Below are 25662 nucleotides of genomic sequence, written 5' to 3'. Positions count from 1 at the left end.
TATATATATATATTCAATTGTATAATTATTTATTTATTTATTTATTTGTTTTTTTCTTGGCAGCGTTGCAGGTTTAATATATATATATTTATATATTCAATTGTATAATTATTTATTTATTTGTTTGTTTTTTTCTTGGTTGCGTTGCAGGTTTAATATATATATATATATATATATATATATATATATATATATATATATATATATATATTTATATATTCAATTGTATAATTATTTATTTATTTATTTGGTCTTTTCTTGGCAGCGTTGCAGGTTTAATATATATATATATATATATATATATATTCAATTGTATAATTATTTATTTATTTATTTATTTATTTGGTCTTTTTTTGCCAGCGTTGCAGGTTTAATGTGTGTGATAGCACGCCAGGCCTGCAGGCGGCGGTCCTGAGCGATCCAGAGCTTTACTCAAATCCACAGAAGAAGCGGACTGAGCGGAGAGGCGGTTGTTGTGGTTTGGTTGCTGAGCTGCGCTGAAACACAGAAAGTTGGGGGGACAGAGATGATAACCTGATCACCGAGACCGACAGACCCACCTGCTCTGTGTCAGAGATGAAGAACAAGAAAGTGAAGTCCGCCAAGAGTGGAAACCTCCGAAAGAAAGGTTGGCTGAGTGTAGGCTGTGTGGACTGACTGAGGAGGAGGAGGAGGAGAGGAGAGGAGAGGAGAGGAGAGGAGAGGAGAGGAGAGGAGAGGAGCCGTTGAGCTTTGTTGTTGACAGCTGAAGTAGTTAGTTAGCTACCTGCTAATCCAGCAGCAGCAGCAGCTCCTACACCCTCCAGATACTGCACTACCGGACCCTGATAAACCCTTCAGCTAATAGCCGGGCTGTCTTGGCCGGCTTGCCTGACTCGGTAGCGCTCTTTAGGCGGCTGGGTTCAATCACTGTGTCTGTTTATCAAGCAGGACTACTGGACTGAAGAAGTGCTCCAGCATGTTGATGGGCCAGCCCATAGCTATCTAGCTAGTGCTAGCTACAGTGTTTAGCTTTTCTGTTTGAGAGATACGAGTTAATACGTTATTAATTAGCTAGATAGCTGTAGCCACCACCTGAACCGACTTACGGATTGGTGGGGCAATATGTAGCTATAATTAATGTTAGTCAAACGTTTAAAAACAACTGGTCATCCAACGTTTCCTCCAAAATGAAGGGTATTCATAAGGAGGTTTGTCCCACTTTGCTGCAGTAACAACCTGTAGCTCCTCCACTGGGAAGGCCTTTCACTAGGGTTGCAGTGGTGTGAGGTTTTGGTATGATAACTGCCTCAGAAAATAACACGGTTGACTGGATCATGAGGTCAAGCTCTTTTGAACTGTTCTGTATCCAACTAATGATTATTTTTATTATGGATTCATCGGCTGATTGATTTTCTCCATCAATCGCCATAAACCAATACTGGCACTTACACTTAAGTACCGGTCTCTGCAATAGAGAGCACTGATACCATGAAGCTTACTGACACATCTGTCATAGACAGTTATTATTATTATTATTATTATTATTAAACACACATTTAATGAACTTTTCATTACAGCTCTCTCTCTCTCTCCATGTGCTGTTTTTGTTTTTGGAGTTTCAGCAGCTGGTTTAAAGACTAACACACACTGAAGTTCAGTACTTTTTACACAGAGACGTGGACCTGAATGTGAAATCACTGCAGAAGCTCTTTCTGTTTCTAAACTGGTGTTTAATCACTGCTCTGAAATGGGGAATTTTACACACTGATTAAAAAGCTGTTTGGTGAAGCTTAGCCAGATTCTGCTTTCCTACCTGCACGTGTTTCTGCATTGTGGACATTCTGATTTTTTTAAATGTGCAGCTCCTCAACCAGTAAACGCTGATCTTTCAAGCTTATTAGAGCTTATTTGGGATCAGATATAAAAAAGTAACCCCTCTAAAGTATCAGTACTCTGTATCGGATAGGAAAGAATCAGTCAATGGAGAAAATAATCCATAATCCATTCATTCATAATAAAAATAATAATTAGTTGGATACAGAACAGTTCTAAAAAACTTGACCTCATGATACAGTAAAACCCTGGTGTTTTTGTTTTGAGGCAGTTATACCAAAATCTCACACCACTGCAACCCTAGTGAAAGGCCTTCCCAGAAGAGTAGCTACAGGTTGACACTAGGGCTGCACGACTACTTTTTCTTTCCAATACCGGTCCCAGATTTTCAGGTATCTTCTGATACCGAGTACCAATACTGAGACGGACTCGGACTTAAATACTGGATAGCTCTAAATCCTGCTACTTTTTATAGCTTGTACTTTTTTTATATTTTATCCCAAATAAGATTGAAAGAACAGCATTTACTGGTTGAGGAACTGCAAATTTAAAAAGTTTCAGAGCTAAGCTTCACCAAACAGCTTTTTCATTTGTATACAGTGGTATACCTAAAACCTGTATACCACTGCAGCCCCATTTCCACTAGATTTTGGAACATTGCTGTCATAATTGATTGCATTTATCCACAGTAAGGAGGAGGAGGCGGAGGGAAGGAGCCGTTGAGCTTTGTTGAAAGTACATACTTGCTAATACAGCCACAGCAGCTCATACACATTTCAGATACTGCACTAACTGACCCTAATAAACCGCTCAGCCATATCAAGCCTTATCAATCTTGCCTGACTCTGTAATGCTCCTTTTTATCAAGAAGTGTCATAAATTATGTTATTAGCAGGAATAAAGCTGGAATGCTGAGGTCAGGTATTGAAATGAGGCCAGGTTAATCCCATTACCATTGTTGGCTAAGGAGATTGTTATCTCTGTGTCCGCACCTAAACACCCTTGACAACTTTAAGGTGCTAATTAAAGTGTTCACAGACTTGGACGTATCGTGGATATTTCAGTTGTTACTCCATTACTGCTTTTCTTGCTAATGAGAATTAAAAAACTGAACACAGCCATCACTATTGTCTTCTGTTTTCCAGTCATCAGTGATGTTTCCCCTTCCACAAGCATTCCTCCTCTTGTGGAAGGCCAAGTGCGATGTTTCCTAAGAGTCACAGTAAGCAGAGTATTGTGGACAATAAGCAAACCTCCCCCGGTGACCCTGATCCGTTTGCGATGGTGGGGCGAGTCCACCAGTGGAACTCTGTTCTGTCCAAGAGATGGGTCCCTAGCTCGACAGAAAGACGTGAAGTCCACAAGCCGTTTTCCAGTCCGATGTGGACCCAAGCAGTTTACATCATATTTGACAGGTAATGAAGTTATACAAATATTGAAATTTACAACTAGAAATATGTTATTATTGTAAATTCAAAGACAGAAATGTTAAAGACATAGACACTGGGACATTTACCTTGATTAGCAATAAGGGGAAATTTTCGTAGGGTTTAAAATGTAATACCCAAGTACCATAGATACAGTTGTGTGCAACATTTGGACACCCTTCAAGTTGTCAGACCTTAATTGAGACATTAGGACTAGTTGGGCAGATCAAGAATGTCATTAAAATGTTTGAATATGAATATACAGTCATGTGAAAAAGTTAGGATATCCTATCGATTTTACATTTGGGTTTTTAATACACATGGACATTTAATACACATGGACATTTGAGAGATAAAGGTAATATAAATAAACACATACAAGACACATACAGACTGTGGGCGTCTGCCTAGGTTGTTTTCCGTCAGTGGAGCTCCTGTGTTTTCCGTTGCCAAGATTGCAATGTGCCAGAAATTTTCCTGCACGCACCTCTTTTCGAGACCACCACGCCCATCAGCGTAGTAGATTTATTCACAAGCACAGTTGCTCTTTAAACAACGCAGGCGGAAGGTGTGCTGTAGACCGTTCCAGGGTCATCTATAAACTGATGGCATACATTTCTGGAAGACATTAACATATTACTCCAGACTTCATCTCAATTGATAGCTAAATAAGTAAGGATTAAGGAAGAGGTCCACCAGAGAATGGGTCTTCAAGGGACAGTTTCAGGGAGCTCTAGAAGCCTGTTGGGCAGTGCAAATTCGAAGATGTGTGAATTAGGATGTGCCAGGAAGTTCTGAAAGAAATCAATGCCATCTTTATTGTATATATTATTGCGTATATATATCATCAAGAACATCAATATCCCTGTTAGTTCAAGGAAGAAATGAGTGGTTAAATCCAGTCATTAAGAAGTTAAAATTCAAAACAGGAGAAGACTAGGTATTTGTGTTCTTGTGTTCAAGTAGTTAATGAGTTATTTATTATGGGTCCAAAAGGAAGCAGAATGGATCTTTGCTTAAGGCCTGGAAAAGGTGCATCCTGAGGTCTATATGATTCAGCCATCGCACCCTCTAGCATCCGCTCACCAAGGGTTTAGTGCAGAGGCAATTAACCACGTCTTTAAAAATCTCAGCTGAAATAACCAGTAGTACATCCTAAATCCCCGAAGATTTAGGATATTGTAAGGTGGTCAGTTGTATCCCTACATGTTTGTTATTCCAAATAAAAGCACAGCAGGCTGAATCTAACTCTTAAAGAAAAGTAGCCAAGTGGGGAGGATTGTATCACAGATAATAAAAATCTCATATTTAATGATTTGCTGTTTCCCTGTGCATCTTTCTAAAAGGGTAAGCCTTTGTATTATTCACAGATATGGGCTCCTTGGTGCTGGATGTTCTTACAAAGCCTGACCACTTACCAATAGCACGAGTTCAAATAGCTGGACTCGCTAGATTGTCACTCTCACACTCTATAAATGGATTTTTTACCCTTGTGTCACCAACATCTGAAAAACTTGGGGAGCTTCAGGTGGGTGGACCAAATTTATGCATTTTTTTATGTGTAAAATATCTATTTTTTTAATTGACTGTATTTCCATTTTACTAATTGTGCACAATGTAATGATCATTTTTTATTTTTATTTTTTATTTTTTTTTGTTTGTTTTTTTTGCACAATACTTTGTTCTCACTATAGGTCACGCTTGCCCTTGAGCCACTGACAGAAACTTATGACAGCAGCAGCTCAGTGCCAACCACAGACATGAGCACCGATGCTGCAGTGCCAGCTCCTGGACTAATATCTGACCAGGACGTGCTGGCATCTTCTCTGTCCCACTTTGGTCCAAGCAAAAGGGGAAGAGAGTCAGTTGGAGGCCGTTCCAACAGCACACCAAGGTATATAGCTTTTTTTTTGGTAAATCAACATAGTATTTTTCTGCATTTTTCCACAGTATGTACATAATAGTTTATGATAATTTATGGTAATAATTGTACTAGGGGGAAGGATCACCTATACTTTCAAGAAAGGGGGAACGTCCCCACCAGGAGCCGGTCACCCTTAGAGCCTGACCATATTACAGCGCACCAAAAGCCACATTCTTATGGATCTCATACTGAAATTAAAACTGCAGTTAACACAAATGTGCAGGAGACAAGTAAACCCGGTGTCCACATGCCCTCAGGAGACAATCGAGCATCTGTTGACCTTCTCTCTGGTATGATTCATAAACACGTTGTTTGTTCCATTATCATCTTTTGCATTTAAGGCAGCGATGCTAACCTTTCAGCCAGACTCCTAAACATGATGTGAATGAAATCCTAATTAAAGTGTGTTACTTCATCCTGCCCCCTCACAGTTCTTCTTGAGCGTGGTAGCAAGCTTAGGAATGCCATGGTGGTTTCAGCATTGAAGTCTGATGTAGGTTGCGACATTCTGAAGGACACTCCTTTGCCACTGCCACGAGACAACATTGATGTCTCTCCTTTGTTGTAAGTCTCTGCATTCAAGTTGCTTAAGGATTAAAATATGGTAGTTGCTCGCCAGCCTAATGGTTTTGTTTTCTGAAGGCCACCCATGCCCTCATCAGGGCATTTACTGCAGAACATCCTCCACTCAGATCTTCACCATTCATCTCAGGACCCTGATCTCCTCAGGCCAGAGGGTACCGCAGACACGCATGATGTAGCTGTGGATCTGCTTCTTGGCAGGTAGTGCAGATGAACTTTTTTTCAAGGTTTCAACCAGGAAAAATCTGAAACCTTTTTTTTCAGGTTTGCTTTCATGTAGATTTGAGTTTTTGATAAATTTCTGAGTGCCGAATCATTGTATTATTGTAATCAGATATAAAATCTGCCTTTTGTATCTTGACGCTGGTTGTAATAATTAAGTGCATTCAAATGTCTCTGTTTTCAGTGTGAACGGATCTGTGCTCCCCATATGGGATGAAGATGGATCCCCTCCAGATTCTCTGTCAGGTTGCAGCAGTGTGCTTATGGACAGTGAACTTGGTGACCCCCAGTATGACCAGAGCCTTCTGGAGAACCTGTTCTACAAAACTCCAGTAGGTCCTGTGTTCTGTCATGCTGCTGTCACTCACACCTCCTGCAGCTATTTCAGTTTTGTATTGATGTATAGATCCTTGGGTAAGATTTACCAATGTTTTGCGCTGTCAAGAAAACTATTTTGGTGTTAAAAAGTAGATGTTGCGACTTTCTATACAGGCAAAGTGGCTGTGATGAAAGGGGCAGTGCTGCTGTTTTACGCTTTTGCCTCATTGTATGTGCATTGTATTTATCTCAGTATTATAATAAAGCTCCTGGCTGACATTAACTAAGGCCGATACTTACAAAGGCTAATTCTTGGGCCGGTGTTTACTAAGGTCGTCGCTTACTAAGGCTAACACTAGGGCCGAGGCTTACTAGGGCCTTTTTTTTTTAACCCCTGTGAGTTGGCGTAAACATGCTAAGATTTCTGCTCAAAAAGAGAGAAAAGAGTTTCTCAATACATTTATTTATTTTTGATGAGCTGCAAGAGAACACCAACATGTTTTATATCAAAATGTTCGGAACAATCTCAGCTCTCTCTGTAATGAGACCCCATGTGACCTAGTTCACTGTGTGAAGAGAGACTCTTCTAAACCTGAGAAATTGAGGTTGAAACTGAGGTTTTTAGAAATTCTTCATATTTCTTGTAAAAAACATACCTTTACTCATGGGATGAATTGTTTTAAAGCTTAGAGTGGGTTCAGATGGGCTTCACAAAAGCAGTGTATGAATGTATGAATAAAATATGAGTCAGAGTAAGAGTCAGAAGACGTCCTTTGGACAGTTTCACGCACAAATCCAGCAATTACAGATAAGAGGCAGGTGACAGACACACACATCCACCAGTTAGACACGGAAAAAAGCATAAACGAGTATCTTGATCTAATGAGATACATTGGAAAAGTTTTACTGATTCAGGAATGTGTTTTTGTTTTATTAAAAAGATATTAATAGAAACCTTGAGAAACACTGGTATGTTTAAAGGCTCCAGATGGTTAAACTACTATTTCTTAATGTTAATCAATGCTTTAACATTATCCATTAACTAGCTTTAGGAGTTAGTTTCGCCTCAATCATGATTCTTTATCAACATGTGGTTAAAAGCACACACTGAAAATCCTAGGAAAGCCAGATCAAGAGATTGCAAGTCATAAATGTATAGTTTTTATAAAAGCCTATTTTCTTTAATTTCAGAGGTCTGACAGCTGTTTAAGTGAAAAGGAAGATGGTGATCAGAGGAAAAACAACAAAAATAACAGGTCAGTTTCATTTATGTAAGCTTGTCGACTGCCTAAATGTTTTGTGGCTGACTAATATTGTGTGTGCCAAACTGCTGTACACTCTTAAAAAAATAAAGCTGCTTCAGATGGTTCTTTGAACTGAAGATGCAAAGGTACACTTGATGTAAAGGTTCTTCATCAATTTAATGGTTCTTCACACTCGCATATCTTTATTTCAAACATCCCATGAAAAGTTTTTTCCTGTGGCATCAATCAAAGAACCATTTGTAGCACCTTTTATTGTTTTAAGAGTGTGGTGACAAGAAGACGACATCCAGCTTTCCTTATAAAATCTAAAAAAGTCTTTGTCATCATCAAGCCAAAGGCTGGTTTCAGATGTTGGGCAGCATGGTGCGCCTGAGAATGTGTTCTCTAGACTCAGTGTGGATAGGATCGCACTCCTTGGAAGCATCCATTTGGCCAGGGTGGCCATTCTTCAGTTAGCTGTCCCTACAGACAGTATCTCCAATACACCAAGGAAACTCTCAGGAAAAGGAAAACCACCTCGACCCCTCACGACCAAGAAATGGTACAGTCAAGAAAAACTATGTTTGTGGAGCGTCTCACATTTTATATGAGGAATGCTTACATTTGTATCAAGTCGTCAATTCTCGTTCTCTCTTTTTGGCAGCTCATATTTTGTGGAGTATCTCTTTCCACTCCCACTTCCTGATAATGACCCTGGGTTGACTGTGCCTGCGGAAGTCACACGGGTTGTGTCCAGTAAAGTTGTGGAAGGAGGTAGGAAAGAGGATTTAGCTGTGTTTTTATTACTAAACAAAGTGAGCTGACATTGATGACATTGATGAAATGTGTTCTCTTTTCAGTGGTGCACTTTCAGCAGCAGAGCGTCTTTCCAGTGCATTTTAGCGGCCCCACCATCAAGCGATGGTGGGACGCAAGCCTTGCATTCAAAGTCTACTGCCGAAAGAGCTATCAAAATAAGGTAGGCATTCAAAATACGTGCAGCATTCATCATTTGTCTGAGCATGCAGAGTAAATGAAAGCACAAATATGAGAAGTCTTCCATTTATGTGAAATTTTTGGTGTGTTGCTTCAGCCTGTTCCCATAGGAATGGCCAAGTTTCCCTTACGCACTATGCTTCAGAGCGATCGTCTGTCTATTACCACGTCTATTCCTGTCCAAAGACTGGATGGGGAGTCGGACAAACAGGATATTGGACCTCTCAAGGTAGCATACCTTTCACCCTAATAAAAATTGGCAAATCTCATTGTCTCTCTGTAGATTTATATTTTAGAATATATTATATTTTGTGTATTTTTTTCTCTCTACTACCTTTCGCTAAAAGTGAGACTGTGTTTGCATTGCTGTGGTTTCTTAAATAATGATTTTGCTCCTCCTTATCCTTAAGGTTTCGCTTGAGCTAGCAGCAAAAAAGAAAGATTTTTCTACCAAGAGCAGGCCAAGAAAAACAGTGGTGAGTCCTGTTGCATCGCCACAGAAAACTCCTGCCTCTGAAGTAGATATTTCTTTTGGGCCACAAGGTGATGGATACAGTGATTCTCCACCTGGCTTTGAGAGCGACAGCAGAAGAAACCCGTCTCCCTTATCAGTTCCTCCAGCCCAAAACCTCCTCATGCCCAAAACCAGGTCCCGGTCCACTTCCCCTCGAAGCAGAGTTCAAAACTCTACCCATAAGACCCCTCAGAGTGCAGAGGAGGATGAGTGGGACCTTTTGCTCCATACCCTTCTCATGGTGCCAGATGGGAAGGACTTCAGCTGTGCACCCATGCAGCCCAATGTCTACTTAAACTGCAAACTGTTTGGGTCTGAGCAGACCACACGATCTGTTGTCAGCTGGGGTCAAACGCATCCGACTTTTGGATTGGTTCAGGTAAGTGCGCTGGTGTTGCCAAATGCTTTAACAAAAACACACTCTTACTCTGCCATGCAGATCATTTCGTAATGTTTAATACTGGTGAGCCAGTTTTGTTTGTTGGTTTGCAATAACTGAAAATCCTGAATAGAAAGCAGTGTCAACTAGAGAATTGGGATTATGGAGTCTTGGGGACATGAACTGCGCCCCACAACGACGGTAAAAAAAAGTATGTCTTGTGCTACTCAAAATGTCCAGCTGGGCTAAAAGGTTTTATGTGTTGAACGATAATTTGTCAAATCATTTTTTAGGCAAAATGTAGGCTTTCTCTTCATAAGACACTTGCATGAACATGAAATCAAGTTTTGCAAAAGTATTATTAAGTAGCTAGTGTTAGGATTACACAGGAACTTTTAGATATCTGCCGATACCAAGTACTGATACCAACTCTGACTCCTAAAATATTTAGTGTTTCACTTTTTATAGGTTGTACTATTGTACTGCATTTACTGGTTGAGGAACTGCACATTTTATAAGTTTCAGATCTATGAAAAAATAAAAATGGCCACAATGCTGAAACTTGTGCAAGTAAGCAAGCAGAATCTGGCTAAGCTTCACCAAACAGCTTTTTAATCAGTGTTTAAAATTCCCATTTCAGAGCAGTGATAAAACACCAGTTTAGAAACAGAAAGAGCTTCTGCAGTGATTTCACATTCAGGTCCACGTCTCTGTGTAAAAAGTACTGAACTTCAGTGTGTGTTAGTCTTTAAACCAGCTGCTGAAACTCAACTCCTGCTTTCAGAACCAAATAACCGAAAAGTTCATTAAATGTGTGTTTAATGGTAATAACATATAATAATAATGGTCTGTGACTGGATTTCACTGGTTGTTTGCAAACAGAAATTTTCAAATGTAGGTATCGGTGCTCTGTATTGCTGATACCGATACTGTGTGTAAGTGCCAGTATCTTTGCCGATACCTTTCCATATGGTTGATGGCACTGTATATGTTAACTAACTTTTATTTGTGTGTATGTGTGTGTTGTGGCTGGCAGGTTGCACCAGTGGCTCTCAATTCCAAGTTACTGGGGAGGATGAAGAACAATGTAATGGTCATAGAAGTTTGGTTGAGAGCAGTCAACTCCCATAATGATAAACTCCTCGGGCTGGTCAAACTACCTCTTCATCAGTTCTACATGTCATTCAGGTGGGTGTCCGGATAATGAATTCATGTGATGAACTATGTCGAATTAGGCACAATGGTGGCTAAGCGCTTAGAGCACAGGGCTATCCATGAGGTTGTGAAGGGTTGATAGACCCTTCACCCTCTCTGCCCCCCCGGACAATGCAGCAATGGCACGTATGCTCACACTCACTGTATGTGTTTGATCACTAGTGTGTATGAGTGTATTCACTGCACGGGTGGGTTAAAGGCACAAATTCCATCTGTGTCCATCATTAATGGTGAAGATGGTTGTCCTGTCACCATTATCTTGTTTGGATTTATAAACAATATGTTGTGTTTTATAATAGTTAAAAAGTGAATGATGGTTTTAAACTATTGACTTATGCAATATATGGGTTTACTTACTGCCTCTATTCTCTATTCTTTCATAAACACAATAGAGACCCCAAGATTTCCCAGCTGCTCCTGAAGGCTCAGTATCCGGTGTTGGCAGTGGACAGCTACATGCCAGTAGTGGACATTTTCACAGGTGGAACTCGGGGAAGCCTAAGAGTGTGTCTGGCAATGGGCCTGTCCCAGCAGATTGTGGCTCTCCAACGCATGAGAGATGAGGAACTAGCCTCCATGTCCCAGCTGCCCAGACCAGTCCACCTTCTGGACCACAGGCCAGGTCCAGAGATGAAGGTTGGTATCTGTATCATATTCCAGTCTAGGGATGGACATTTTAACAATATTTGCTGGTCAAATATTCTAATTGTCAAATTCTAAATGCTAGTTATGAAAAAATATTTTAGATATTATGTAGAAAAGAGGTGATCCAACCTGATCATTTGAGCTATCAGTATCAACAAGCAATTTTAAAACTTTTGACAGACAAATGCTTCTCCTGCCAAGGCTCTGAACGAACATGTGTTTCTGGTCCGGGTGGAGAGAGTGAGGGGACTGACGCCGCTACAGTCCACTGTCTGGGGAGAGGCAGACTGCTACATCCAATACTTATTTCCTGCTCAGGAGGAGGACGCCAGTCAGAATCTCGACCCACATGTTGTGGAGAGCAGTAAGCAGGTTACAGACAGTGTGTAGCTGTGAATGCAAGAAATGTTAAATCTGCTGCGTTTAAACAGCAAGAGTGTTTGTGAATATATCTACACTGATGGGTGTGGTGGTCTCGAAATGAGGTGTGTTCAGGTCGATTTCTGCCGTATTGCTATCTTGGCAACAGAAAACACAGCTGCGCCACTGTCTGAAAACAACCTAGGCAGACATCAACAGTCAGACGTTCATTGCTATCTTGGCAGTAAATTGTCAACACTGAAATAGCTTAAATATCATTGAAATACTGAAAATCATTGAAATACCAATTCGCCAAAGTCGGACTGCACCTGGCTCTTAAAGGGAATAACGAGTGACACGCTGATTGGTTTATAGCCCAAGGCGTCCCTTCGATGGCAAAGACACACTGACTGTGTGTCGATAAAAGGTAGATAAAATAGGGCCCTTACTGTTTTAGCTATACAACATGCTTTTGTTCATTTATGTAGATAACAGTACAACCTTTAGTGATGGGAACTGTATACAGTCGAATTCAAAGGTTTTGGAACCACTGGATAAAGTTTCTGTTACTGTGAATAAAAGATGACCCTGTGTGGTCAGTATTTTGGACTATCCACTATGGCAAACATCACAGCATGTGAATATCAGATAAATGTTGTTTAGTTCCTGCTTGGGGGATTTTTATCGTTTCTTCCTCACATGTTCCTCAAATGTTCTACCTAGTTCTCTTAAGATTCTTTTTTTTTTTTATATATATATATTTTATTTTATTTTTTTATTTTTATTATTTTTTTGGGATGTTTAGGCCAGGGGGATATGAGAGTCATGGCAAAACCTTGTGCCTCTTTGAAGTTTGCCTCTATTGTGGATTTTGATGTGTTTATCATTTCTATAATTTTGTAAAGCTTTTTAGAGATGCTGTGATGTTTTGCTTCTAGAAATTGCTAGTATTTATTGAATCCATTTTTTTTCCTACCAGTGAAATGATTCCTGGCCACCACTCCAGTCTTTTCCAGTCAGTGTTTTTGTCTTACTATCAATCCTACAAGCAGTTTCCTTGGTCTTCCAAGGCTTTAACTTGTTTAATTTGCTAATCATGTTTCAACTTTGTCTTTCAGAGATCGGTTCACCACTCTCTAAACTATTCACAGTAACAGAAATTCTGACATGGTATACCCATATGCTTGCATGGCACTGTAAGCATCATATAGAAACTATACGTTTTGATAATCGCATGTGCCTTGTAGCTCGAGCGCAACATAAAAAATATTATTTGGTGGCTCAGTGGTTAGAGCACTGGCCAATTGAGACAGGGTTGTGGGTTCAGTAGCCGCGCTTGGCAAGCTAAAGCTATTGGGCCCTTGAGCAGGGCCTTTAACTCTCTCTGCTCCTTGGGTGCCGCAGTAATGACTGCCCACTTCTTTGGGCATGTGTGCTTATGGTCACTGTGTGTGTTTACTTACTAGGATGTATGTGTGTGTGTTTACCGCTTTGTTTGGAGGCCAGATTCTATCTGTGTCTAACACTAATGGTGAATATTGTTGTTTTTGTCTTTTCATATCATACAACTTAATTATACGTCTTGTTTCCTGTCAGGTGTCAATCTAAAGTCTTATCGAACTGCTACCACACTGTGTGTGCCTGATCCTGTCCTTGGACACTCAGAGGCCCACATGCTTGTGGCCCCTCCAGCTGTTCCAGTACAGAGACTGCTGCTCAGCTCTTTGGCCAGCCAGGGTCCCAGCAGTGGGGGTGGAATCCAGTTTGAAGTGTGGTGCAGGTAAAATAGTGAGCTGAGGGTTTGTCTATCGAATCCTGGTCATTCTGTGATGGACAATTAAAATAAGTAGCATTGTAAGAGTTCGTTATTATATTTCATTGTTTGATGCCTATTTAATAAAACACCAAAAAAGATTAGAAACAGGATATTCTTGTGGCAGGTATTATTACCCAAATGTTCAAGAGCAGCTGATTGCCAGAGGGGTGCTGCCTGTGGCCAAGCTGTGTGCTATGGTGACGATGCAGAAACAGGGCCAAACGGAGGCCCAGCTTTTCTCCCTCCCACTGATACCAAGAACCGACAGTCCTTCTGATGTCCAGCCTCATCCCTCAGGTACCTTTGTGTTAAAGCAAGTGCTCTTTATACACAGTGGCAAGATAAAATATGTGAACCCTTTGCAGTTTTATGGTTTTACGCAATAATTTGTTTTACACAAAATTCTGATCATGTCTTCATTGAGAACAACTATATAAGTATGTGAACCCTTGAGTTAATGATCTCAAAAATAGCTAATTAGTCAGGTGTTAGCATAACTGGAGTCTTCCTAAGAAAATTGAAGAGTTTGAAGGTGTGGACTAGACCTACTTTGGCTGATAAAACCCCCTCAAACATTTTGAGTTTGCTCCACACAAGAAGGATACATTGTGAGCCATGCCTTGCCAAAAAGAGCTTTCGGAGGATCTACTATCAAGTAGATACTACTTGATAGTAGTATCAAGTGGGGGGGGGGGGGGTGTCAACCAGCTATTAATTACAAGGGTTCACTTACTTTTTCAGCAATACATACATTTTTAGAACCAAGTATTTTCCCAAATATCTGCCAGTTTCCTGACAGAGTCTCTGACTTTTTGCATTTGCCATATTTTGATCTTTTTTTTTTTATTTTTATAAACACTCTCTAAAGATGCCTGAACATTTCTGAATCACACACCATTCTGACTTCTGACTTTGTTCAAATTGAACTGAACTGTTTCAAATTGTGTTTTGTTGTAGGGCTCCTTGAAGTAAGTGTTCAGTACAAGACTCGGCCACTGAGGGGCAGTGGTTTAAACAGTGGTGCTTTGGCGTCCCGTGTGGTGAATCTGGTGGTGCAGGTGCACAGAGCTGCTGGACTGCAAGCTGCAGCACGGTGGGTTGCTCACCCTTGTTTTACTCATTTATTACAGTATTAAATATGTGAATTAATTCAGTTGTGTTTGATTTACATCCATCATCCACCCATATTAATCATTTGCGTGTGACACTCCACCAAGCAATCCAGCAATCCCCTGAATTTTCTCCTTTTGTTTCTCTGTGTACACAGGGCTGTAGCTCTGCAATACTACTCTGAGGTGGGAGTCAACTCCTTTGTCACCATACAGCTGTCCTTACTGTCGGAGAGGGAAAGCAGAAGCACACGTGTTGCTGCTCGGAGCTTCTCTCCAGAGTTTGATCATCATGTAGAGTTCTGCTGTCAGTTGCTGGTGCAGAGAGACACTGGCGAGAGTGCAAGTCTGGCTGAGCTGCTGGAGGAGGCCGTGGCGGTCTTCACTGTTTACAACCGAGACACACGAAAGGGTGAGCATTCTGAGGACAGTAACAGCAGTTTAGTGTTACCACACACAGTATATCACTTATTACAGGAGTGAAAAAGAAAGCCACAGAAAGTCTTTGAACACTTTGTTCTTGTTCCTGAAAGCCTAATGTGAATTTGTGTGCAGACCATATGTATTTATATGTATGTATTATATATGTATTTGTATGTCAATCTTAATGTTTCAGGCATATTATGTACATATTTGAATATGTATGATATGACAGTTTGTTGGTTTTCACATTTTAGAGCACAACATATTACAAAAAACATGACATCTGCCATTACTTTTGTACATCACATTTATTATTTAATAATAATTTTTTGGAATGTGCAGATGTGTGTTCTCTGCAGAGGTGGTTTATGGATTGTTTTATGGCTTTAAAGTTATATACGTTTATAGATAGCTGAATTAATAGGCATTTTCCATGAAGGCAGAAGACCATATTTAACTAATTCAATACAGTTTACAACCACTAGATGACACAGTTTCCACATCCATCTCTTCCTACTGAAGCACAAGTGGTTATACCTAAAGCAGTATATCAGTGTACAGTGCAAGCTAGCCCCAGCAAAGCAAACGGAAATCTTAACACAATTTTTTCCCAGGGCAGCATAGTATATAACATTCTCTGTATATGTCTATGTGACTGTATGTTGTCATGTTAGCGGTTTGAAGAACTGCAACACTGATTACAAACCTGCAAGTTTAACTATGTGTTTGATAACTTTATGATAACTTGCTTAAACAACTGTTCTGTAACATTACTTACTAAATCCTATCTGTTTATTTATTTATTAATTTATTTTGTTGATGCAGTTGATGCATCAACACCTAAGGACCGTGTTTTGGGCTCAGTGAGAATTCGTCTAGCAGACCTCTTGCATAAAAGGACAGGTAAGCTGGGATTCAAGGACAAATACCAGCTATTTAAAAGCATCAGCTGTCAATGCTCTAATGCTGCAGAATCACAGTAGTAATGTGTGTTGTTCTTACAGGCATATCTGGCTGGTATGGTCTCGCTCTCCCTCCAAGCGTGTCGTCACATTGCAACTATGTGACCTCCATTGGAGGCCTTGAGGTCTCCATACACTTCAGCCATCATTCAGACCGAGAGCGAGTCCTTAGTTCAGCCCGTCTCCTGGGGTGGCAAGCCAAAAGAGATAGCGAGGAAGATGAGGATGAAGGGGAAGGACACTTTTCTTCCGAGGAATTGCAGTCAGTGGCATTATCAGTCTCCATGCCAAGAGCCTGGCTGCCCGTCCATTGCCTGCTGCTCCCGGGTCACACCGAGCTCCAGCGATCTACATACTGTTACTACAGATACAAACTCTATGAACAAGACACCTTTTGCTCTGAGCTGAGACATCCAGCCTTGGAAGGGAGTGAGGAGGAGTCGGGAAGAGCTGGTAAATGTGGCTAACAATCATATCACAATTGGTGTTAAATACAGAGAAGAGGGACCTGAGCAGTTTACCGAAGATACCATGAACGTGTATCTTTATTATTCATAAATTGTTCAAATTTTAAAATTATTTTTCTTATCTTATTATCCGGGCCTAGACTCAGGTCTAGCCACAGTGACATTTCCAGGAAACCAGACCATGGAGCTGAGGAGAAGCCAACCCCTGCGCTGGTACCTGAGGGAGGAAAGGCTAGAGGTGCAGCTGTGGGTTTCCTTCGGGAAGGGGAAAAGAGTAAGACCTCATGACTCTGATCGACTCGTGGGGTCTGCCTTCATGGATCTTTCAACCCTGGCAACGACTTCAAAACACAAGCTGACAATAAGTGGTACTATTTGGTGTTTTGTATTTTTAGTTTTTTCACTTTTCCAGAAATGTCTTCAGGATATATTCAGTCCATTTAGATGTCTTGCCGGAGAAAATTCCAAAGCAACATTTGAAGCTAGATTAGAGAAGAAGAAAGTGAGCTCAAGACTTAGGGGTGCCGAAATTAAGTTTGTGCAAGAGCTCTTAGTTCACAGTCCATTCTGCAGGCAGCTCAACCCCAAGCTTACCCAAGTTTCCCCAGGTCACAAGTATTGTGTCTCAGTGCACAGCTTTATAGTTGCTGTACAGCTGGGGGGGCAGGGGGTGCAACAGGTGTAAATTCTTTAAACAGATGGTCAATCTTTATGAATTTTTTTATCTAGGCAGTTACAACAGTATGACCTCGACATTTCTGACCCCTAACTTCTAGGCTCTCCGCATCCGCAGAAAGTGTGCATTGCTGGTACAACTAGTCACTATTAGATCATACTACATTTTTACATGGTAACAAATGTACAATAAAAATAAACAACAATGTTCAACACCAGAATGGTATGTACATGTATTATGTATAACTTTAAATTAGCTGGTTTGTATAGCAAAATGCTCCCAAACAATAATTTACAAATAATAAATACCATAATAAGAAATAAAACAATAAGATATAATACAGATATACAATCAAAAATAACCACAGACAGACATGATTAAAAGGCGAGGCAAGCTAATTTGTATAGCATATTTCATAAATTATTTTAGTGTTTTACATTGAGAAAAAAAAGAAATGATTGAATTATCTTTGTACAGGGCAGTGGAGTCTCTGCTTATGAAAATATTGCTATTAATATAAATGAATATTCTGCTTGCTCTGTAGGTGTGTACCCTCTGTTTAAGCGTTCTGCTCCTGATCTGGGTGGAGCTGCTCTAAGAGCCCACATCACTGCTACCACAGTTTCTGCCCTTCCCTCAGCCCCAGCACTCCCAGAGGAGGAGGAAGAGGAGCAGCTTAGCAGCCCAGGAGAGGAAGATGCGGACCGAGGTCCCTCATCCAGACACATCCGTAGCTCGGAGGGTGTGTTGAGATGGTCCAGCAATTCAAGCAGACAGCACACCAAATCAGCATTGAGCTCCGAGCCGCAACCACCGTCCCGTGGCACAGAACTCTGCGATGATGACACCTTCACAGCCACGATCAGTGTGGAAAGAGCCATGCACCTCAGTCTAAAAGGTAAGATGATAAAGCCATCTGTGGCCAGGGGCACAGATAGTCCTGCCCTGTGGTTATCTCTTTGACCAAGAAGATGAGACCAGTTGTACTCTCTTGGACTCTTGCAGGAGATAGAATGCAACCCTGTTTACAAGTTGTGCCATTCAAGAATCCCAGTAATGCTTTTAATTACACTTTCTTGTACCATGATGTCAGGGGGGCACTTGGTGCTAACCCTACATGTATTTGATTGATATGTCACAACCAGCAGCTGTTAACTCACAATCTAAAGGAGAACAGAGGGGGGCATTTATGTGAAAGGTTGTGCGTAAGCTCTTATTTTGTCTTCTAGGATGTCCTCTAGCTGAACGTAGTGGAGGTCTCCCCAGCTGCTGTGTCTCTTACGCCACAGCCGATGCCCCTGGTACAGGGAGCACTGATGTAGTTCAAGAAAGTGACTGTCCTGTGTGGGACCACCATCATGAATGCAGGTAGGTCATTTAATCTAAACATTAATCAAATCTCAGCCATTTAACCAATGATCAAGTAACTGTAACCCACCAATTAAACTTTTTCTGTGTCCTGCAGGCTGTCAAAGGAGCTACTTGTGGATCCTCAGCAGGCACTGGTGTTTAAAGTCTGGCACAAAGGAGGTACAACCAGTGCTCAGGCAGTCCCAGTTTATTATTCTGATTCTCAAATGAATGAGCACACTGAGAACTTCACCTTTTGTAATGAGTTGCTCTCACACTGTTTTTCTGTTTTGTAGACATAGAGCGGGTAATAGGCTTTGCTTCAGTGGACCTTTCTCCACTCCTGTCCGGCTTTCAGTCTGTGTCTGGCTGGTACAACATCACCGACTTCAGCGGACAGTGTCAGGGGCAGATCAAAGTATCTGTGGCTCCTCTAACGGGTGTGCAAGAGCTCCGGGCCCAGAGGCTGGCCCAGAGTGAAAACACTACCACTGACTCCAGCGTATGTCCCTTACATTCTCCATCTCCTTTTAAAACTACACAATTTTACTGAAGGCTAACGCAGTACTGGGAGCTTATTGCTAGCAGTTAGCCTTGTGTATGCCTGCATTACACACTTGCCTCAAGCCATGGCATGCTGTTAAGCAATTCCAAACAGACTTGTTAGGCTTGGGCAGTATAACAGTAATACTACATACCACGCTGTTTACGAATGTTGACGGTAGGTATTTAGACATTTCGACAAGTTTAATCTGTCAAATTTCTGTTCTGTGTCCATCTAATACATGGCCAGATAAGCTAATTTCCCCCAGTGTGCACTTGAAAGTGCTATGAATAGTGGGGAACAAAAAAAACAAGCCCACCGTATTTGCAAGGAAACCTGGATGAGCCAGTCTACTAAATAAAGACTTTATGCTCTCAGATATGAGGCTTTATCCTCTAAACTGGTGTGATTTGAGACTTATTTAGCTGATAACTTATCTAAGCCTAGATAGCCAGCTATGAGTCCAAATCCAGCAGAAACAGTCACTCATTTTACCTTTCTGTTACTCCAACACCAGTCGCTCGACTCCACTCTGAGACGCAAGTTTTTATGGTCAACACTTGGTCTAAAACCTGGTGTTACACTCACTTCTGACTTCCAAACTGCCCCTGGAAGCAACATCAGCACAAGAACTGTTCATCAGGAGGTTCATGCTCTAGATTGCCATGGCTGAGTCGCCACACATATGCCTCAAATCATCATTGTGCAGTTTTAGGAGGCATCTGGGGCACTGTAAAACACACCACCATTGAACTCCACAGCAGTGGAAACACATTCTCCAAAACGATGAATCACGATTCACCATCTGCCAGTCTGACAAAAAGATCTGGGTTTGAAGGAAGCCAGCAGAAAGCATAGAGAGGGTTTAGGCTGAGCTCCCTAGTACCAGTGAGGCCAATCATGGTCAACAACACACAAAGACCTTCTAAAGAATTGTGTGCTTTTAACTGTTTCTAAATGCAAGCTCCTCAAAGCAAGCACCATAAACCATAGTTTACCAACCATGGTTTACCACCTTTACTGGCCAGCACAGTGCCCTGACCTTAACCCCATTAAACATCTTTGGGATAAATTGGAACAGCGACTGCACGCCAGAAATATCAGTGCATCCACATATGTTTGGCTATGTATCATTTTTGAAACAGTCTCCAATACTAAATAACATTTAACATTTTGAAGTTAAAGCTTACAGTAAGGTAAAGGTGCACGTATTTGTCACTATACAGTGTACACTGTAAAGCGAAATGTGTCCTCCGCATTTAACCCATCTGGTAGTGAACACACACTCACACACACACATGTGTTTTTTTGTTTGTTTGTTTGTTTTTTTTTGATTGAGTGTGTTTCTCTTGCAGTCTCTGTTTAGTGTCTTGCCACTGTGTTATCAAACCACAGCCATATACAGCAACTTCCCCAGCCACATCAGCCGGTTTTCTGAGCAGAGGATCAGCACCTCTCCAGAACACCTCGACAGTCTGCTGTCTGCCAGGTAAGTACACTGTCTAAAAAAGAGGGTTCACTGTTTGTCGCATTGCATCGTTTTTTTACTTCTGTTTGCTTCTGTTTAGCGTTGATTCTTTGTTTACTATTTAAAGAGGCAGTGTTCCCTATTATTTCCCAACCTTGGTTGTGGAATACCTCTACCCTATGTATTTTTGCATTTTTCTTGCTCTAAAACAGGGCTGCTCAATCCTGGTCCTGGAGATCTTACCACCCTAAAGAGTTCAGAACAAACACAGCTGTCTTTAACGTTCAGTTGCTCCTGAAGGCCTTCATTATCCGGGTCAGGTGTGTTAGATTCAGGGTGGAGCTAAACTCTGCAGGGTGGTAGATCTCCAGGACCAGGATTGAGCCGTCCTGCTCTAAGATTTCTAATACAGTAAATTAACTTGTTAGTGATCAGCCCTTCCTAAGCTGAAATGGGTATGTTTGAAGCAAGGAACACACTAAAATATGCAGAGCATCAGTACTCAGAAATGACAGATTTCTGGAATCACTAGTTAAGACAAACATTTTAAACATGACATATATATAAATATTGACAATTACATACAAGGTCAAGTTATTTCTACAATCTGTCATTAATTTGCCAGGTCTAGTCTGATAACTGATCGTCATGACGAACACATGGACAACGTTCGCCGGTTCCATCACGCTCTGCAGGAGGGTGAGAATGCCCTACTGTCTTCCTCTGCTGGAGATGCTCACCCATCCAGCTCTGCCCTCTTTTCCGCTCTGAGGTAATGATTTCTGCTGTTGGTTACTCAGATGGATGTTCCAAGTTGTGAATTTGGGCTTGTTCCATGCGAAGGAAATAGAAAGAAAATCCTACTCCTAGAAATAGTATAGCAAAAATTAGTGAATCGTGTAGGTTTTCTTTTTTGGCCAGCAAAAGCATGTTTGAGTTGCAACTTACTTTTTCTAGCCTGCACCAGGGCTGTTAACTCCATGTGCTCAATAAAAGATATGCACCATGTTGTTAAGTAGTATCAAATATCATTATTTATGTTTTCTGGCACTGCACAGAATGCTGTATTAAACATGTGGAATAAATTCAGGATTCAAGGTTGCTAGGATACTTGGTTTGACACTTATTGGATACTGGTTTTAACTAAGTACTGTAAGTCCAATCAAAGTTTTGAGTGGTCATTTAAGACTGAAAGTGAGTGAATGAGAATTGTTTGAGATTGAATGTTTCGTGGTCTTTAAGGAAAAACCTCAGTGAGCTGGATGATATCCAAAAGTACTTCAGTCGCAAGTTGGCCACACCAGTTTTCTCAGGACTTTGTGAGCAAGGTCGAGACTTAAGGCAGGAGCAGCACAAAGACTCAGAAACAGACACTGCACAGCTACTGCTCAAGTCCAACAAACTGGTGGGAGAAGTCAACAATGTCATTAAAGGTATGTCCGTCATTACACCTGGTGGTCTAATCATGTTAATTGGTTAAAACAATGTATGTGTAATGTAAATATGTATTCATTCTTTTTTTTTCATTTTTATTTTTTTATTAGGCCTAAGTACACATCAGACTGAACCAGCAAACTCTAGGCGGTATCCCCCCACACCTGCTGAAAGGGAAGTTTTCCCTGGTATGGATCGTTTAACACTTGCAGAGTCAGACAGCTGTGATACAGAGGTCTGTTCTCAGAAGGAGTCAGAGAGCAGACTGGAGGACCTCTCACCCCTTACCTCTCCTGCTGCCGAACAACTTCGCCATTCACCTGTCCTTAAAAATGAGGATGTCCACCAGGTACAGGTAATACAGTTAGTGGTTTCTTATTTTAAGTCATAGTCCTAGTGAAGTAACTTTGCACTCTGCAGTAAACTACACTATGTGGCCACAAGTATGTGAGCACCCTTATTTATTATGGTGTTCAAGTGGTTCTCACACCCAACGTAAACAGGTGATAAAATCAAGCACATGTAGTGTCTGTACATAACCACTGGCAGTACAATACAGTTACAATCAAATTGATTTATGTGCTGCAATCTTCATATCCCACCAAAGATTTTCTATGAGGTTTGAGTCCGGAGATTGTGGCAGACACTCTAGGATTTCCCAGGACTTGGAAAACTTTGAGGTATGCTTGGTATCATTGTCCTGTTAGAAGGTCCAATGATCCACAAGCTCCAGCTTCCAGAAGGCAGAACGTTTTCTCCTGGGATTTCTTGATACTTGATTGAATCCATCTTGCACTGTACATGCTGCAGGTTTCCAGTGACAATGGAAGCAATGCAGAGCTACTGCGAAGCTTCACTGTAAGCAGGGTGTTCTTTTCAGCGTATGTTTTAATCTCCCTCCTGATTTGGGATTCTGTTCTTTTAAGCAATGAGACAGTACTGCAGGCCTATGGATAAGTGGTATGTCTGGAGAAAGAACATGCTTGATTTCAGAAAAAAAAGTCCTGTAAGATTCTGGAGTTGAGGTCGCAGTCCCCTGACTTGAACTCTGTAAAAACAATCTTTGGTGGGATTTTAAGAATGTGGTTGCAGCAGCAACCAGAATGTTAATAAGAATATTAATGGACTGGAGGCTGTTGCACATCAGGAATAACATTCCTCAGAAATGCTACCAGAAGCTGGTGTCTTGCTATGCATCACATTTACAGCAAGACATAACAGTAAGGGTGCTCTACTAAAGACGCTAGTCTTGAAGGGGTTGAATCGTTCTGAGATGTCATTAAAAGGGGCATAGTTTTGATTGCAACTGTAAGTTGTACTAAAGAGCTCAGTGACTTAAAGCATGGCCCGGTCATAGGATGCCTCCTCTGCCAGTCTGGAGCTCTGGAGTCCTGATACCTTTGGGATTAACTGGAGTGACTATTGTGAGTCAGACATTCTTGTTCAACATCAGTACCTGACTTCACAAATGCTCTTTCGATTGGATACCCACAAATTCACGCTCCAAAACAAGCTTAGAAGAGTGGGAGCTTGGCAACTCCTTATTAATTGAGGAATAGATGGTCCATATTGCTCATGTAGATGTGATATACTGTATATATCATGTAGGGCATATATGCCCATATAGTGTATAGATATCAATAAAATTATCAAGCGCCTATAGAGAAGTATTGCCAATAAAATGGGACTATTTGGGCCAGATGATAATGAATGTATTCACAGCATGCCTCATGCCAGGTGTGGGCTAGAGAAATATGTCCAAATACTTTCTGACCATGTAGTGTAGCTTGTAAATGCTTTTGTAGGTATCTTATTTCTACCTTATTTCTATCTTATTTCTACAAAATTACATGTGGATTGTGGCCAACTCTGCACATTAGAAGGGTGCACTCCCACTCTTCTGTTGGCTAAACCTTCCTGCAGGTAATTTGCAGTGTTGGGATTTGCACTTGTCTTTGTAGCCAGCATACAAGGTGCCCTTTCTAGGACTTTTCCTGGTCTTCTAGATCTTGACCTGTGATTTTGCATACAGCTCTATAATCTGAAGGGTAAGCAATAGTAGTGCTGTAGATTATTTTATATTTTTTTATATTGCAGTAATAAAATATGAGGACTACAACAAAATGTCTTCTTAGTTTAGACTTTTTAAATGTGTATTTTATTTTAAATGATTTTAAGAAAAAGGAAATCCTAATACCATGCTGCCCCTGCTACCAGGACAACTCGTCCAGTGAGGAGGAAATTGGGCATAAAGAAGTAAATGAGACCGAAGTGGAGGAAGAAGACGAGGACTTTGAGGAGACACTGGTAGAGCCTCGCCCGCTGAATGAGGTCACCTCGATCACAGACAGGACAAGCCCCTGGACCAGTGTGCTGTCTGATCCTGATCTCGGCACTTTAGAGAGTCTGGAAGTGGACGAGCAGCCTCTCTGGGACTGTCCTAGCATAGCACAGGAAAATAAGAAAAATGGTGCCATTTCCCTGCCAGCTGCACCTTCACAGCATTTGACTTCTGAACCTGCTGATGACTCAGATATTTCTGATGGGTTTGAATCAGTAGAGGATTCAGAGGCAGCTAGAGATGTACAGAGTGTTTGTGAGGAACACAGTGATGAACAGGAGGCTTTGATTGATGGTCTGCATGGGAATTCTACACAGGGCACCAATGAAGTAGTAAGTCATGATCAGCATATCAGCATGCCAGAAGATGAAGATGAAGATGACTCACCATTATCTCCCAGTTCAGGATCTAGTACAAAGGCAGACAGTGGTGAAAGTAACACCAACCTGTATCCTTTCTGTGCTGAGCTACCGATTTATTAGGTTCTACACTGAGTCTGCTCTGCCTTAACTGTTTATTAGGTTCGGCACTGATTCCACTCCAAGTTAATGGTTTGTTATGTATGCATAACTTCTTTAGTTGTTACTGTAAAATGATTTATTGGTCATGTTTGATTTGATATTGATAGTGTGTTTAGAATGTTTTATAGAATACTGTGTTTTTGAGACTCGATATAATTATCACAATATCTTGTGTGCCTCATAAACGTATGCCTAATAAATTTATTTCTACTATCCTTATATTTCTTTATTGTTTCAAGCTGCTTATATAAACACCATCACATGCCATAACTTTAACAGCCATTGAACTTCTGTTTGTGCCTTGACCCGTTTTTGTACAAGCTGTGATAGGGTAGACATTCCTAACTTCTTCCTTCCATCTCATCACCTGGAGGCTTCTATGAGAGCGCTGCGCTTAGCTCCTGTGTTCCCCTCAATGTCCCATGATCTAGTAAGTAGCGCAACTACTGCTTTCCTTTTATGTAAGTTTTTTTAAAAGCTCACCATAAGTTTTTATTATTAATAATCTTCACAAAAAGTGCCAGACAGGGTTCTTCATAATACTGTAGAAGAAAACCTTGAGGTGTGTTTGTGCTTACAATTCATTATGGTTCCTCTTGTTTAAAACTCTTTGTTTTAGCAGAATGTGAAGTCTGCCGTTCCACAACGTAATGTGACCCGACCAAGGCCCAACCTTCCTCCGTCATCAGCGAATACAGAAGAAACCAAAAGAATTGCAAAAATATTTGCTTCACATTTTACAGAGGGAAGTTAGCGTTTTTATAGATTGGTGTTTGTTTGTTTTTTTACCATTGCCTTTTTTATTTATTTGATGATTTTGTATTTATGATTTTAAATAATTGAATAATGTATGGAATAATAACGTTGGTTGTTGGCTGTATGAATGTACTGATAATTTTATTTTTCTAAA

General features: G+C 40.9%; 1 protein-coding gene across 5 annotated transcripts; it reads left to right on the top strand.

Moving 5' to 3' along the window:
- The first annotated feature begins 453 nt into the window (after positions 1-453).
- c2cd3 (C2 domain containing 3 centriole elongation regulator) lies at positions 454-25662 on the top strand. 5 transcript variants are annotated; one of them, XM_072690658.1, is made up of 35 exons: positions 454-628; positions 2961-3230; positions 4613-4770; positions 4937-5136; positions 5239-5456; positions 5598-5730; positions 5809-5949; positions 6155-6302; positions 7480-7544; positions 7885-8094; positions 8197-8306; positions 8393-8511; positions 8626-8757; positions 8939-9421; positions 10458-10609; positions 11029-11272; positions 11483-11645; positions 13238-13421; positions 13582-13754; positions 14415-14550; positions 14725-14978; positions 15815-15892; positions 15994-16404; positions 16559-16786; positions 17639-17992; positions 18324-18462; positions 18560-18624; positions 18741-18946; positions 20344-20477; positions 21082-21228; positions 21699-21889; positions 22001-22245; positions 24108-24679; positions 25074-25182; positions 25372-25662. In XM_072690658.1, exons 1-35 carry the CDS (start codon positions 577-579, stop codon positions 25504-25506), a joined length of 6759 nt encoding a protein of 2252 aa, XP_072546759.1. In that variant the 5' UTR covers positions 454-576; the 3' UTR covers positions 25507-25662. The 5 variants fall into 5 exon arrangements, with proteins under 5 accessions (XP_072546759.1, XP_072546758.1, XP_072546757.1 ...); XM_072690657.1 differs by having other exon boundaries at positions 11462-11645; positions 22001-22239; positions 25375-25662; XM_072690656.1 differs by having other exon boundaries at positions 11462-11645; positions 22001-22239.

The sequence above is a fragment of the Salminus brasiliensis genome, chromosome 11 (assembly GCF_030463535.1).
Source record: "Salminus brasiliensis chromosome 11, fSalBra1.hap2, whole genome shotgun sequence".
NCBI lineage: Eukaryota > Metazoa > Chordata > Actinopteri > Characiformes > Bryconidae > Salminus > Salminus brasiliensis.
The sequence above is the reverse complement of the archived record's forward strand: the minus strand, read 5'-3'. Positions and strand labels throughout refer to the sequence as shown.